This window comes from Protobothrops mucrosquamatus, unplaced genomic scaffold, assembly GCF_001527695.2.
Source record: "Protobothrops mucrosquamatus isolate PMUCROS unplaced genomic scaffold, P.Mucros_1.0 scaffold3911, whole genome shotgun sequence".
NCBI classification, from domain to species: domain Eukaryota; kingdom Metazoa; phylum Chordata; class Lepidosauria; order Squamata; family Viperidae; genus Protobothrops; species Protobothrops mucrosquamatus.
In genome coordinates, this window is record NW_015389856.1 from 56764 (window position 1) to 72378 (window position 15615).

At 35.3% G+C, this 15615-nt stretch overlaps 2 protein-coding genes across 2 annotated transcripts in view; both read right to left on the bottom strand.

Annotated features, from left to right (window-relative positions):
• The window catches only part of LOC107298358 (vomeronasal type-2 receptor 26-like), an 8658-nt gene extending 2789 nt beyond the window's left edge, over positions 1 to 5869 (bottom strand). Inside the window, exons 1-5 of the mRNA XM_015827736.1 lie at positions 5802 to 5869; positions 4823 to 4987; positions 4124 to 4415; positions 3082 to 3942; positions 411 to 506 (exon numbers count right to left, since the gene is read on the bottom strand). Coding sequence (XP_015683222.1) covers positions 411 to 506; positions 3082 to 3942; positions 4124 to 4415; positions 4823 to 4987; positions 5802 to 5869 — 1482 coding nt within the window. The remainder of the gene's footprint in view (positions 1 to 410; positions 507 to 3081; positions 3943 to 4123; positions 4416 to 4822; positions 4988 to 5801) is intronic.
• A 2248-nt stretch (positions 5870 to 8117) lies between these two features.
• On the bottom strand, positions 8118 to 13956 carry LOC114923477 (vomeronasal type-2 receptor 26-like). The gene is made up of 4 exons (XM_029286503.1): positions 13159 to 13956; positions 11194 to 11421; positions 10585 to 10711; positions 8118 to 9019 (listed from the first exon to the last, which is right to left on the bottom strand). Exons 1-4 carry the CDS (start codon positions 13954 to 13956, stop codon positions 8118 to 8120), a joined length of 2055 nt encoding a protein of 684 aa, XP_029142336.1.
• Positions 13957 to 15615: the final 1659 nt, after the last annotated feature.

Consider the following 15615-nt stretch of genomic DNA (forward strand, 5'->3'; position numbering starts at 1 on the left):
TTGCTTCTCTCTTTGGTTAGTTTCCATCCATTGCTTCTTGTCCTGCCTTTAGGCGCTTTGGAAAGTATCTTGACTCCCTCTTTTTTGTGGCAGCCCTGACACATTTGACACATTGAGTCAAATAGTCACTGATTTGAAAACAGGTTTGATAAAGCTTCATTCAACTAGAGAAATATAATCCATTAAAACCATGGGGTTTTTCTTTTCTTTCTCATTTACATTTCAATATATGAAGGAAGTCTAATAAGTATTTTGCACAATACCAGATATATTTAGCCTTTAGCAAATAAAGAGGAAAAATATTTCTTAATCTGGTTATCTTCATGGGTTGACAAAAAGGATAAAAGTAAATATGTCAATCTAATGAATTCATATTTGAATGATCAGACAAAATACTGTTGAAACAATACCTGGTTAAATGATCTATGCCAAACAATCGTATCCTCATTAATGATTAATTCTTTTCCTTTTAAAGCATCAGGATCCACTTTTCCAATCTTGTGTCTCTGGAAAGTGGAATTGGGAAAGACAACAATGTTTATGATATCAAATCCACCTTCCATCTTCTTTTGATCATAAAAAGTCAACGTTTCTCCAAGAGAATTGTTGAATTTCATGCCTTTCATAAATTGGTGGAGCTATATGATTGGGAATAATAAAACAGGTAAATAAAACAGAAATGTATGAGCAATTTTTATCAAAGTAGTACTGATACTTTTGAGTGAGAAACTCTGAAAACATGCAAAGTTCATTTCTCCGGCCTCCTGAGATTCTGTTTGCTATCATCTGCATATGGGGATAACAAGAAGGATCTGATATTTCAGTTTGAATAATAATCAAATGAAATGTAAAGTGTACTTAACAACAACAACAACAACAACAACAACAACAATAATAATAATAATAATAATAATAATAATAATAATAATAATAATAATAATAATAATAATAATAATAAAGTTGGAAGGGACCTTGGAGGTCATCTAGTCCAACCCCCTGCTCAGGCTGGAAACCCTATACCATTTCAGACAAATGGCTGTCCAGTCTCTTCTTAAAAACTTCCAGTGTTGGAGCATTCACCACTTCTGGAGGCAGGTTGTTCCACTGGTTAATTGTTCTGTCACAAAGTTTATCCTTAGTTCTAGGTTGCTTCTCTCTTTGATTAGTTTCCATCCATTGCTTCTTGCCCTGCATTCAGGCGCCTTGGAAAATAGCTTGACTCCCTCTTCTTTGTGGCAGCCCCTGAGATATTGTATATTCTAACCTTCCATATCTTTTAGAACCCAGTCCTTCATGTTGACTAGGAAGAGACATATGAAAAACTAGAGAAACACGTTCCAGATTTGTTTTTGACATCCCACCCATTTTTCATTGCATAACATTTTCACAGTTATACAGTTCCTAAGGAAATGGTAAGGCTGAAAGACAGTTGGCTCAACTAAGCAGCATTCCTCAAGTATTTTCAGAAAAAGGTAAAATTACTAAAAATCCATAAAGATTTGAAAACCAGGATTTGGATGTTAGTTCACTTAAACCTTAGTTCTTTCATCAGAAGATGACTGAAGATGATCAGGTAATAAACCATATTACAATGATGGAAATGAAGGTATACTATTATAGTTATCTATGGATTAATGTTCAAATTCATCTTATAGTTTTTTCTTCCCTTTTTGCGTCATGCACTCTAAGTTTACTTTACTAGGCTCAGGGGCTAAAATAGAAAACATATTACTTTGAACCTAAGCCCAAGAATCATGACACTAAACTAGCAATTATAGCCAACACCCCAGAAAACAAGCTCAGGATTCAAAACGATCTTGAGAAACTGGAACAATGGGCCCTATCCAGCAAAATGAATTTTAATGTGGAGAAAAGATTTCATTGAGGCAGGAAAAATCAAAGGTATAAGTGCAGAATAGGTGAGACCTGGCTCAAAAACAGTAACTATAAGAGGGACCTTGGAGTCCTAGTGGATGATCACATGACTATGAGCCAGCAATGTGCAGCAACAGCCTAAAAAGCTAATACTGTCCTGGGTTGTATAACATGATGACATGACATAAACTATTAATACCGCTTTATAAAAACCTAGTAGGACCACACCTGGAATACTACAACCAATTTTGGTCACCATACTACAAAATATATGTTGTGATTTTGGAAAAAAATCAGAGAAGTGCAACTAAATTGATCAAAGGCCTGAAAACTAAAACATGAAGAACAGTTGCAGGACTTGGGTTTGGCTAGTCTAAAGAAAAAAGAAACAGGGGTTACATGATAGAAGTACTCCAGTATTTAAGAGGCTGCCACAAAGAAGACTGGGTAAAATTATTATCCAAAGCACAAGAGGGCAGGACAAGAAACAGTGGTTGGAAACTGATCAAAGAAAGAAGCAACCTGGATTTAAGGAGGAACTTCCTAAAAGTGAGGACAATTAACCAGTGGAACAGCTTGCCTCTAAAAATCGCAGGCACTCCCTCACTGGAGATTTTTAAGAAGAGACAGGTCAGTCACTTGTTTGAAATGGTATGGGTTCTCTTGCTTGAGCAGGGGGCAGGACAAGAAGACCTTCAAGGTCCCTTCCAGATTCTATTCTATTCTATTCTATTCTATTCTATTCTATTCTATTCTATTCTATTCTATTCTATTCTATTCTATTCTTGTAGAAAAATTAGCCAGAATTCAAGTTTTTTATTTGCTTACACACTGTAGGTAAAATCTTCCCATACTAAATGCTCTGAGAGATAAATCCTGAGAAATTCTAAGATGTGGCTATTCTAACTCTCTTCCTCTCAGAATTTGAGGCTGTAGTGCCCCTTCTCTCCCCACAAATCATTCCTGAAATGTGCTTCCTCCTTCCATGAAAATTGCCATTTCACTATAGTCCATCACATCAGCTCCCCTCTTCATGCACCATTTTCCACAATTACAGGGATGAAAAAAAAGGTATGGCAATAAATATCATCAATAGACAAATGTTCAAATCCATTTTAGTAGCTGCCACTTCCCTTTTGAAATTATACACCTAAGGTTTGTACTTTGCTATTATCTAGTACAAAATACTTGTAGTACACAAATCACCTGCCATGGTTGTGAATCTTCATATTCTGATAATTTGTGCCTCAAAAAATGCCCGTGAGTAGATCTAAGTAAGAAGAGAGCATGTAAAGCTTGAGCCAATACAGAGGCAGCGTTATAGATACTATAGCTGTGCCCAGACATCTCTATCTCAAAAAGAACCCCAGGAATATCCTCTAGCTTCTCTTCTCCAGTACAAAAGGGATTGTCCAGTTTGGTCAAAGAAGGGGATGGTAATGAACAATCAAATACGTGTTCCCAGAAAAGTGGAAAAAATCCATCTCCTTGAATCCATGGAGGTTTTATGAACTGCAGGAATTCCTTGAACCCTGGAATTTCTTTTGAGTGAACTTTAAAGCAAATGGCACCATCGAAGAACCGCCGATCCCATTTTTTATTCATTCCTGTTAATAAATAATCCATCTGGGCAGTCATGATCCATACCTTTCCTAAGGAACTATGCTCATGTATAGGGCCAAGCCAAAAAATTATATCCGTTAACCATGCAATTGTCAAAGATTCTCCACAGATGATGAAGATGTTGGTCTTCTCATCAATTATGTTTTTATAAATATTTCTCCCTTTTTGGACCATTTCAAAAATCTTGTCCCAGTAGGTTAAAAATGGGATTCTTTCTGTAGAAGCAGAGCAGATTCCATGCTGGGAAAAGAGGGACTCCATGCTCTGCAGAAAATGGTCTCCTTGACTGTTATCAATAGCAAGGAGCCCAACCCATCTCCACTCAAAATGTTGAAGCAGTCGGATAATCCCAATGTACTGTGAGGACTCATTTGGAACCATGGAGTAATAGAATGGAATCTCAGTGCTGTGAACATCTTGTGGGGTAAATGACCCATATGTGAGCTAAAAGAAACACATATTATGCAAATAGATAATCATCAGTATTTTTTTTCTTCATATTTTCCAACAAATTTGGTCAGATTGTTGAGTAATGTGGCCAGAGAATAAGGATGTTTTAATAAGCCTAGTTTGGAAAAAAGAAAATAGGGGGGAATTTTCAAGCCTCTCTTCCCAAAGATCCTACCTGTGGAATCTTGTAAAACTTTACCACATCTGTGATATAGGAGGAAGTTCCAAGGCTGAGCCCTCCTATGATAGAAATGAGATTTCTCCTGGTATCACATTTATAGTTGGGGACAAATCTCTCTGATCTGAAGAGCAGGTCCAGGGTGGTCCGATACGTCATTATTGCATTGTAATAGCTATCATGAATATAGAAGCCAAGAGTGACATTGTACAAGATTTCTGAATTCTCATTGATCTCCTTCACAGCAAAGACCAAGGAAATGATATGTTGGTAAAACTTTGTCAGCACGCTGAAAACAGGATGAATTTACATGTATCATTAAATATTTCCTTATTATTTTCCTGGCACCACAGAGAGGTCCTTTACCTTATACACATGCACAATTGGGAAATGACCAATTGAACTCTATTTCCAATTCAACTACACTAAACTATTTCCATTGTTGCAGATTGAATCAAAGTAAATAATCTACCTTTTCCATCGTTCATTGCAATTCCTCTAACTAGAGATGACACAAAGGTGAATGATAGAAATTGGTATCCTAATTTAAGGTTTTTCCAATATAAATATTGTTGCATTAAAAACAAGCAATGCTTTTATAAAATTCTTATAAAGTATCTTTTATTAGAAAGTATTCTCATTAATAAATGAAGCAATCTAGAGATACCACAAAGATAAAAGATAAGAATTCCTTACTCTGGATGGCCAAAATACTCCTGAGAGGGATGCTGCTGAAATGAAACTTCATTAAATTGATAGCTAGCCATAGATACCATCCCACCAATGACATAGTCCCCTTGCTGGTACCATTCATATGGAACAGGTATGGGTTCACCTAGATGACACGGCAGAGTTTTCATTCTGAAGAGTGGAAATAGGAGAAAAAAGAACATTCTGGGCAACATCTTGTCTCTAAGAATAGATGTTCCACCAGGAGCAGCTTTCCATGTTAAACTGCATTCACCAGCGTCAAAATTCCATTTAAGAGCAAGTCTGAGGACTAACCTTTAGCCCTGATTCTTCTTGCAAACAGTGATAATATTATAAATGATCTGAATGACAATGTAGAGTTCCAGCAAATAGAACTTAATTTGTGGCAGTTGGAATCATAGGACTTGTGTGTTCTTGTTTTCTACTCTCCAGTCTCTATGGGGCAGTCATTTAAAAAAAAATATTTTCTATAATGTTTTCTTGAACTGTTTACAGTTTTGATGAAGGGAGAAAATTATTATCATTGTAATACTTTCAATGGGATGATAATTATGTCTTCAACTTTTTGTCTCCCATTATTAACAATGTGTGTTTGTGTGTGTGTGTGCGCGCGCGCGCATGTGTGTAGCTGAATTTAGTATTTCCTAATTTATTTTCTCTTTGTGATGTAATAATTGGAAAAGTTCAGACGTAAACTTAAATTCATCTCAAAGCTACACTTTGAATAATAATACTTTGGTTATTTTCCACTTTTAACCCAAATGAAAGATTATTAACATCACTTCCAAGGATATTTTCAGAATAGTACATTGCTCCATTTGTAATCTGTTGGCCTGGTTACATTCTCATATGAATAACACAACATATTGATTAGGTTAATCTGCAGAACCTGATTGAAATCTATCTAGAAGGGATCTGTAATCAGGGCAAGGAAATTGTTCTGAGTAGAGTTGATACTTGGTACTTGTTTTTAGGAATCCTATCATGAATCCCCATATGGAGAGGACCTCTATCTCTGTCTCTACCAACCATAACGGACTATGAAGAAAGGTGGAAAACCAGCATAACATCATGCCATCCACCCCCAATACTCTGAGTTGATCCTGAAGGACATCATGATCAATGGTACTGAAAGCCTCCAATAGGTCAAGTAGGACAAGAATGGAGAGAAGAGAAGAGCAACAAAGATGATTAGGGGGCTGGAGGCTAAACCATACAAGGAACGGTTGCAGGAATTGGGTCTGTATAGTTTAATGAAGTAAAGGATGAGGGGGGACATGATAGCAATGTTACAATATCTCAGGGATTTCCACAAAGAAGAGGAAGTCAAGCTATTCTCCAAAGCACCTGAAAGTGGGACAAGAAGCAACGGATGGAAACTAACCAAAGAGAGAAGCAACCTAGAACTAAGGAGAAACTTCCTGATAGTTAGAACAATTAATCAGTGGAACAACCTGCCTCCAGAAGCTGTGAATGCTCCAACACTGGAAGTTTTTAGGAAGAGATTGGACAGCCATTTGTCTGAAATGGTATAGGGTTTCCTGCCTGAGCAGGGAGTTGGACTAGATGATCTTCAAGGTCACTTCCAACTTTATTATTGCTATTGCTATTACTATTATTGTGTTGTTGTTGTTGTTGTTGTTGTTGTTGTTGTTGTTATTATTATTATTATTATTATTATTATTATTATTATTATTATTATTATTATTGAAAAATGCAATCAATACTGTTTCTCTCCATACTTTGCCCTCAATCCAGACTGAAAATGATCCAGGTAATATGCTTCATCCAAGGCCTTTTGAACCACTGGTGCAAGCAATGCTCAAACCTTTTTCTCCTTTAAAGAAGAAATGTTTTCTACCTAATACAGACCATGAAAGTTTTTACAATTGTAACATCTATTGAGATCCCATTTTTTACAGGCATTTTCTATGATAAAAGTTTTAATATTATCAAGTACTTATGTCATGGTTCCATCTCATGAAACTCTTCAAAAGAATGTCAAGGCATTGTTTTCCTTAAAGAATCTTTTATTTGAGAAACAAATTATTGGCACTACATAGTTAAAACCAAAAACTGAATTCCCCTCCCCTGGCCACAAAGTAACAAAACACAATTCCCTCCTCCAATTAACAGTCATAAATCACATTACCCAATTAGCTTGAAACGTGGGCTTTTTCCCCAGGTCTACAGCCCGCCAAATCTTTATCAACCCTTTGCGCAATAATCTTGGATTCCCACGGCTGAGTTATTATGGCTATGACTCGCTGGACTCTCATCCACATTTCCCCCACCAGCATCAACTAACTCTAAAGCAAAAGAGGAAAATGTCTGAATTTCCATCTGTTGTCAAAGCAAGAACATCCGATATTAGCAGCATTGACAACTAAATTCACATACCTATATGAATGACCCTGTAATCCCTTCATTCGGGGTGGAGTCAGGATGACTGAATGGATGTTCTGAATACTACAGAATATTCTCATAGGGTGAGAATGGTTCCATCTCAGAGATAAAAAGGAATCTGATTTTCTTTTTTTAATAAGGGAGATTTCTGTTATGCAAATTTTATCTATAATAAATCCATATAATACTTCCATAGTTTCCATACCTGACTATTGGATTTGGTGAATTGTGATTCAATCAGATATTAAAAGAGACTACTGGAAACTACTAAGGAAAGGAAGAAATGGAAAGCATGTATCCTTGTAAAAAGGAAGCGGAAAAACTAAAATAAAATTCTTAATAGATCCACATATATGTCTTTATTCCATATCTTGTCCTGTCTCAAAAAAAAAATTGTCAAGTTAGATGGGGTAAAATCCTTGGAATAATTATTCACGATGATAAATATATTAATTTTATTAAATTGTGTGCTTTCTTAAAATAACTAATAACATAATAAATAAAAAGAACAAACTTAGAGCAAAAATTGTGTTCTTATCCACTTTCTTCATTATAAAAGTAATGTGTTTATTGACCAACTGAAACTAGAATTCACACATTTGAATTTTCCCTTTTAAAAAAGAAAATAGCTAATAAAAATCAGGTTTTGTCTGGTTTACCTCAAAACATATAAGTATTCCCCACTATGTTCTGTGAGCCTTCTTTGAAAGTTGTGGGGAAAAACATAACTTGACAGAATTTTTCATAAATTCAGGTTTCAGAGCTACATGTAAATCACAATGCTAAACAATCTCTTCACACCTATAAGAATATATTTAAAAGATTGGATTTTGACATTTCTCCTCTCAACTTAAAAACATAATCAAAAAGGTTTTTAAACATGTCTTCTTATCAGTTGATCTCTATTGTTTAAATCAGGTCTAAATACAATAATGTAACATTTGGGGGAAAAGATGCATGCTAGAAGCCCGGCACTAGAGGACAAAATGGAGAATATCTCCACAGCTACCATAACTTTTCCTCTGGTGCTCAGATAGGTTGGAACAAAGGAGACCCACACACTGCAGAAAGCCAACATGCTGAAGGTGATGAACTTGGCTTCATTAAAGCTGTCAGGCAGGTTACGAGCCTGGAATGCCACAATAAAGCTGGCAAGCGAAAGGAGAGCCATATAGCTCAGAACACAATAAAACATAAAGACTGAGCCTTCATTGCATTGTAAAACCATTTCTTCAGTTGTTGAGTGCATGTCTAATTCTGGGAATGGGGGAGAGGTGGATAACCAAACAATACAGATGCTTGCTTGGAGTAGAGAGCAGAGCAGGACAATAGAAACAGCCAGTCTTTTTCCCACCCATGTCCTTATCTGAGATCCTGGCTTGGTGGCCTTGAAGGCAAGAGAAACAAGCGTGGTTTTGGCCAACACACAAGAGATGGACAATGAGAAGGTGAGACCAAATGCAGACTGTCTGAGGAGACAGGTGACTCTCCCAGGTTGTCCAATAAAGAGCAAAGAAGAGAAGAAGCAAAAGAGAAGGGAGATGAGGAGAGTGTAGGTGAGATCCCGGTTGTTGGCTTTCACAATAGGACTGTCTTTGTGCTTAATAAATATTCCCAACACCCATATTGTAGTGAGGAAAAATAAAGTAGCAACAGTGGCTAAACCGACTCCTAAAGGTTCCTCATAAGATAAGAAGCTAATTGTTTTCATGATGCATCCATCTTTCTTATGGTTTGCATATTGATCATCAGGACATTGAAAGCAAGCAACAGTATCTAAAAGGAAAAAAATGGCAATGAAGATTCATAAGAATGATAATTATTAATTTTCATATTTATCCACACCCTGATGCTTATGTCCTTGGTACAAATGATGGAATCTACAATATGAAAATGCATTTGAACATCTCTCTATGTATATTTTGTGTATTGTGGTATTACATCAAATATTGCTTTGATTATACATAAGGAAATTTCACAAACTCCATCAAAATCCATTTTATCTTGATTTGCTTTTTTATCATAAAGAGGCTCCAATAAAGATTCATTGAATAGCTGAAGTGATCTTTTTCATATTTTAAACCATATTGACTTATTTAATATAGAACCATATAGATCACATTTCAAAATATGGCACATAAGTATAATAGTTTCACCAAATTGAAAGTGAAAGATGAAAGATAATGTTTCAAGGAGGAAATTGTAAAAAGGTTAGTAATTACCTATTTGAAGTATATATCCCTTTTTTATTTAATATCACTATTTTTGTTTTCTTTCTATGTTTCTTTTAAAATTTCATTTCTTTTGTTTAACCCCTAAAGAGAATATTGGAATCAGTCTGCATTACATATAAAATACTTAGATATTACATATCCAAGAGAGCTACACACTGTAGAGAAAATATGAATAAGTATTTCACAAAGAAGCAAAACTGCACAAATGGATGGATGGATGGATGGATGGATGGATGGATGGATGGATGGATGGATGGATGGATGGATAGATAGATAGATAGATAGATAGATAGATAGATAGATAGATAGATAGATAGATAGATAGATAGATAGATAGATAGATAGATAGATAGATAGAGTGACTGGTTGGAAAGGAAAAAGTTATTACGATTTAAAGTAGGGAGTGTTTTAATCATATTCCTCATTACATCTATAAGATTCTCATTATTGTTAAGAGATATGTTTCATTAGTTTTTCCACTCTTCCTAAGAAAAAAATACAAATTTCTTTAAATTTCAGAAATTCTTGTTTTCATTATTATATTTCAAGAGTGATCCTATTTAGTTGCTACAGATTTGAGAATTTTGGATTCCATAGTAAAATCAAAAGATATCAATTCTGAATTCCTTCCTTCCTTCCTTCCTTCCTTCCTTCCTTCCTTCCTTCATTCATTCATTCATTCATTCCTTCCTTCCTCTCCACCTTCACAGTCATTGTTTTATATGTAGCTTTTAAATTGCACAATCATGTTTTTGTGGTTTCTTATTTCTCATCTTTAAAAAAACATTGAAATAATTACTTTTTTCGGTGTGCATAAATTCTCTCCAGTGAAAATGTTCTGAATCTCTACTATGATGCTTGCTTGGTTATAAATCATTCCAGGATTTGTTTAATTAATTAATTGAAACATTGTTGTGATTGTGATCAACCCTTGTAATTCCATTGTAAAAACTTGTAATTTTTCATGTATTAATGGATTTGATTTCATTACCCTATTAATTATCAAAAATAAATCTTTATTCATGAAAAACCAAACAATTTAATTAGCAGAAAGTATTCAGCACACTAGACAGTATAACAACAAAATTGAGTAATTTGTTAACTTGCCACTCTCTTTAGATATTTTCTCCACTGGACATTCAACACAATCATAACAGCAGAATTTCTTTCCTTCATTCTTCCTCTTTTGATAACCAGGGAGACAATGTTCATTGCATAGAGAAATGGGAAGCACCTGTTTATCAATATTAAAATGTTGGAAGATGAGCATTTATTGTTTTGAAGAAAATTCTGTTGTTACACATTTCAGTTTGTTCTCTGATTTAATTTTGTGAGCACAACAGATCTGGATTTCCAATTTTTGTTATGTTGAAATTCTCATATCAATTTAATAAATGTTTTATTAATTGAAATCATCAGATTGACCAGAAACATTGAGTCAATTAGTCACTGATTTGAACACAGGTTTGACAAAGCTTCATTCAACTAGAGAAATATAGTCCCTTAAAAGGATGTTTTTTATTTCTCATTTAAATTTCAATATATGAGAAAAATATAATAAATATAGTGCACAATACCAGATATATTTAGCCTTTAATAATTAAAGAAGGACTTAATCTGGTTATCTTCATGGGTTGCCAAGAAGGATAAAAGTAAATATGCCAATTTAATGAATCCATATTTGAATGATCAGACAAAATACTGTTGAAACCATACCTGGTTAAATGATCTATGCCAAACAATCATATCCTCATTAATTACTAATTCCTTTCCTTTTAAAGCATCAGGATCCACTTTTCCAATCTTGCGTCTCTGGAAAGTGGAATTGGGAAAGACAACAATATTTATGATATCAAATCCACCTTCCATCTTCTTTTGATCATAAAAAGTCAAAGATTCTCCAAGAGAATTGTTGAATTTCATGCCTTTCAGAAATTGGTGGAGCTACAGTATATGATTGGGAATAATAAAAAAGGAAAATAAAACAATAGAAAAGTATGAGCAATTTTTATCAAAGTAGTACTATACTTTTGAGTGAGAAACTCTGAAACATGCAAAGTCCATTTCTCCAGCCGCTTGAGAACTTGTTTCCTATCCTCTGTACTTGGGGATAACAAGAAGGATCTGATATTTCAGTTTGAACAATAATCAAATGAAATGTAAAGTGTACTTCTAGGTTTCCATATCTTTTAGAACCCAGTCCTTGATGTTGATTGGGAAGAAAGATATGAAAAATCAAAGAAACAACTTCCAGCTTTGTTTTGACATCCCACCCATTTTTCATTGCATAACATTTTCACAATTATACGGCTACTAAGGAAATGCTAAGGCTGAAAGATAGTTGCCTCAGCTAAGCAGCATTCCTCAAGTAATTTCAGAAAAAGGTAAAATTACTAAGTTTACTTTACTAGGCTCAGGGACTAAAACGGAAAATTTAATATTTTGAACCTAAGCCCAAGACACTAAACTGGCAATAATAGCCAACACCCCAGAAGACAAGCACAGTATTCAAAAAGATCTTGACAAACTGGAACAATGGGCCAACAAAATGAGTTTTAATGTGGAGAAAAGTTTTCATTGAGGCAGGAAAAAATCAAAGGTATAAGTACAGATTAGGTGAGACCTAGTTCAAAAACAGAAATTGTAAGAAGGATCTATGAGTCCTAGTGGATGATCACATGATTATGAGCCAGCAATGTACAGCAACAGCCAAAAAAGCTAATACAATCTTGGGTTGTATAAACAGAGGGATAGGATCAGGATCATGTGAATTATTAGTACCGCTTTACAAAACCACAGTAGGACCAAACCTGGAATACTGCAACCAATTTTTGGTCACCATACTACAAAAAATATGTTGTGATTTTGGTAAATGTTCAGAGAAGTGCAACTAAAATGATCAAAGGCCTGGAGACTAAAGCATGAAGAACAGTTGCAGTACTTGGGTTTGGCTAATCTAAAGAAAAGAAGAAACAAGGGTGACATGATAGCAGTACTCCAGTATTTAACAGGCTGCCACAAACAAGAGGCCAGGAAAAGAAACAATGGTTGGAAACTGATCAAAGAAAGAAGCAACCTGGAATTAAGGATGAATTTCCTAAGAGTGAGAACAATTAACCAGCGGAACAGCTTGCTTCCAAAAATCATGGGTGCTCCCGCACTGGAGATTTTTAAAAAGAGATGTCAATAGTCTGAAATGGAATAGGTTCTCCTGCTTGAGCAGAGACCAGAAGATCTCTATTCTATTCTATTCTATTCTATTCTATTCTATTCTATTCTAGTCTAGTCTAGTCTAGTCTAGTCTAGTCTAGTCTATTCTAGTCTATTCTAGTCTATTCTATTTGATTCGATTCGATGTAGAAAAATTGAGCCAGAATTCAAGTTTTTATTTTCTTACACACAGTAGGTAAAAACTTCCAATACTAAATACCCTGAGAGATATACCCTGAGAGATTCTAGGGTGTGGCTATTCTAACTCTCTTCCTCTGTCACCTCAGAGTTTGAGGCTGTACTGCCTCTTCTCTCCCACAAACCATTCCTCAAATGTGCTCCCTCCTTCCATCATCAATAGACAAATTTTCAAATCCATTTTAGTAGCTGCCACTTCCCTGTTGGAATCATACACCCTAACTTTGTACTTTGCTATTATCTAGTAGAAAATACTTGTAGCACACAAATCACCTGCCATGGTTGTGAATCTTCATATTCTGATAAATTGTGCCTCAAAAAATGCCTGCGATTAGGTCGAAGTAAGAAGAGAGCATGTAAAGCTTGAGCCAATAAAGATGCAGCGTTATAGATACTGTAGCTGTGCCCAGACATCTCTACCTCAAAAAGAGCCCCAGGAATGTTCTCTAGCCTCTCCTCTCCAGTACAAAAGGGATTGTCCAGTTCGGTCAAAGAAGGGGATGGTAATGAACAATCAAATACTTGTTCCCAGAAAAGTGGAAAAAATCCATCTCCTTGAATCCAAGGAGGTTTTATGAACTTCAAGAATTCCTTGAACCCTGGAATTTCTTTTGAGTGAACTTTAAAGCAAATGGCACCATCAAAGAACTGACGATCCCATTTTTTATTCATTCCTGTTAATAAATAATCCATCTGGGCAGTCATGATCCATACCTTTCCAAAGGAACTCTGCTCATGTCCAGGATCAAGGACAAAAATTATATCAGTTAACCATGCAATTGTCAAAGATTCTCCACAGATGATGAAGGTGTTGGTCTTCTCATCAATTATGTGTTTATAAATATTTCTCCCTTTTTGGACCATTTCAAAAAACTTGCCCCAGTAGGTTAAAAATGGGATTCTTTCTGTAGAAGCAGAGCAGATTCCATGCTGGGAAAAGAGGGACTCCATGCTCTGCAGAAAATGGTCTCCTTGACTGTTATCAATAGCAAGGAGCCCAACCCATCTCCACCCAAAATGTTGAAGCAGTCGGATAATCCCAATGTACTGTGAGGACTCATTTGGAACCATGGAGTAATAGAATGGAATCTCAGTGCTATGAACATCTTGTGGGGTAAATGACCCATATGTAAGCTAAAAGAAACACATATTATGGAAATAGATCATCATCAGTATCTTTTCGTTCATATTTTCCAACAAATTTGGACAGATTGTTGCGTAATTTGGCCAGAGAATAAGGATATTTTAATAAGCCCAGTTTGGAAAAAAGAAAATAGGGGGGAATTTTCAGGCCTCTCTTCCCAAAGACCCTACCTGTGGAATCTTGTAAAACTTTACAAGGTCTGCGATATAGGAGGAAGTTCCAAGGCTGAGCCCTCCTATGATAGAAATGAGATTTCTCCTGGTGTCACATTTATAGTTGGGGACAAATCTCTCTGATCTGAAGAGCAGGTCCAGGGTGGTCCGATACGTCATTATTGCATTGTAATAGCTATCATGAATATAGAAGCCAAGAGTGACATTGTACAAGATTTCTGGATTCTCATTGATCTTTTTCACAGCAAAGACCAAGGAAAGGATATGTTGGTAAAACTTTGTTAGCACGCTGAAAAAAGGATGAATTTACACGTATCATTAAATATTTCCTTATTTTTTCCCAGGCACCACAAAGAGGTGCTTTACCTTATACAGATGCACAATTGGGAAATGACCAATTGAACTCTGTTTCCAATTCAACTACAGTAAACTATTTCCATTGGTGCAGATTGAATCAAAGAAAATAATCTACCTTTCCCATCGTTCATTGCAATTCCTCTAACTAGAGATGACACAAAGGTGAATGATAGAAATTGGTATCCTAATTTAAGATTTTTCCAATATAAATATTGTTGCATTAAAAACAAGCAATGCCTTTATAAAATTCTTATAAAGTATCTTTTATTAGAAAGTATTCTCATTAATAAATGAAGCAATCTAGAGATGACACAAAGGTGAATGATGAGAATTGCTTACTCTGGATTTTCAAAAAACTTCTCAGAGGGATGCTGCTGAAATGAAACTTCATTGAATTGGTAGTTAGCCATAGATACCATCCCACCAATGACAAAGTCCCCTTGCTGGTACCATTCATTTGGAACAGGTATGGGTTCACCTAGATGACACGGCAGGGACTTCATTCTGAAGAGTGGAAATAAGAGAAAAAAGAACATTCTGTGCAACATCTGCTCTCTAAGTATAGATTTTCGACCAGGAGCAGCTTTCCATATTAAACTGCATCACCAGACTCAAAATTTCTATTAAGAGCAAGGCTGAAGAGTAAGTTTTTGCCCTGATTCTTCTTGCAGTTAGTGATAATATTGAAAAAGGTCTGATTGACAATGTAGAGTTCCAGCAACACAAATTAATATAAGATATATGAAATCATAGGACTTGTGTGCTCTTTTCATCTACTCTCCAGTCTCTATGGGGCACTCCTTTTCAATATTTTTTTTTCTTTTCTATAATGTCTTCTTGAATTGTTTACAGTTTTGATGAAGGGAGAAAATTATTATCATTGAAATACTTTCAATGGGGACATAATTATGTCTTCAACATTTTGTCTCCCATTTGTTGATAATGTGTGTGTGTATGTATGTATGTGTGTGTGTGTATGTATGTATGTATATGTATATGTATATGTATATGTATATGTATATGTATATGTATATGTATATGTATATGTATATGTAT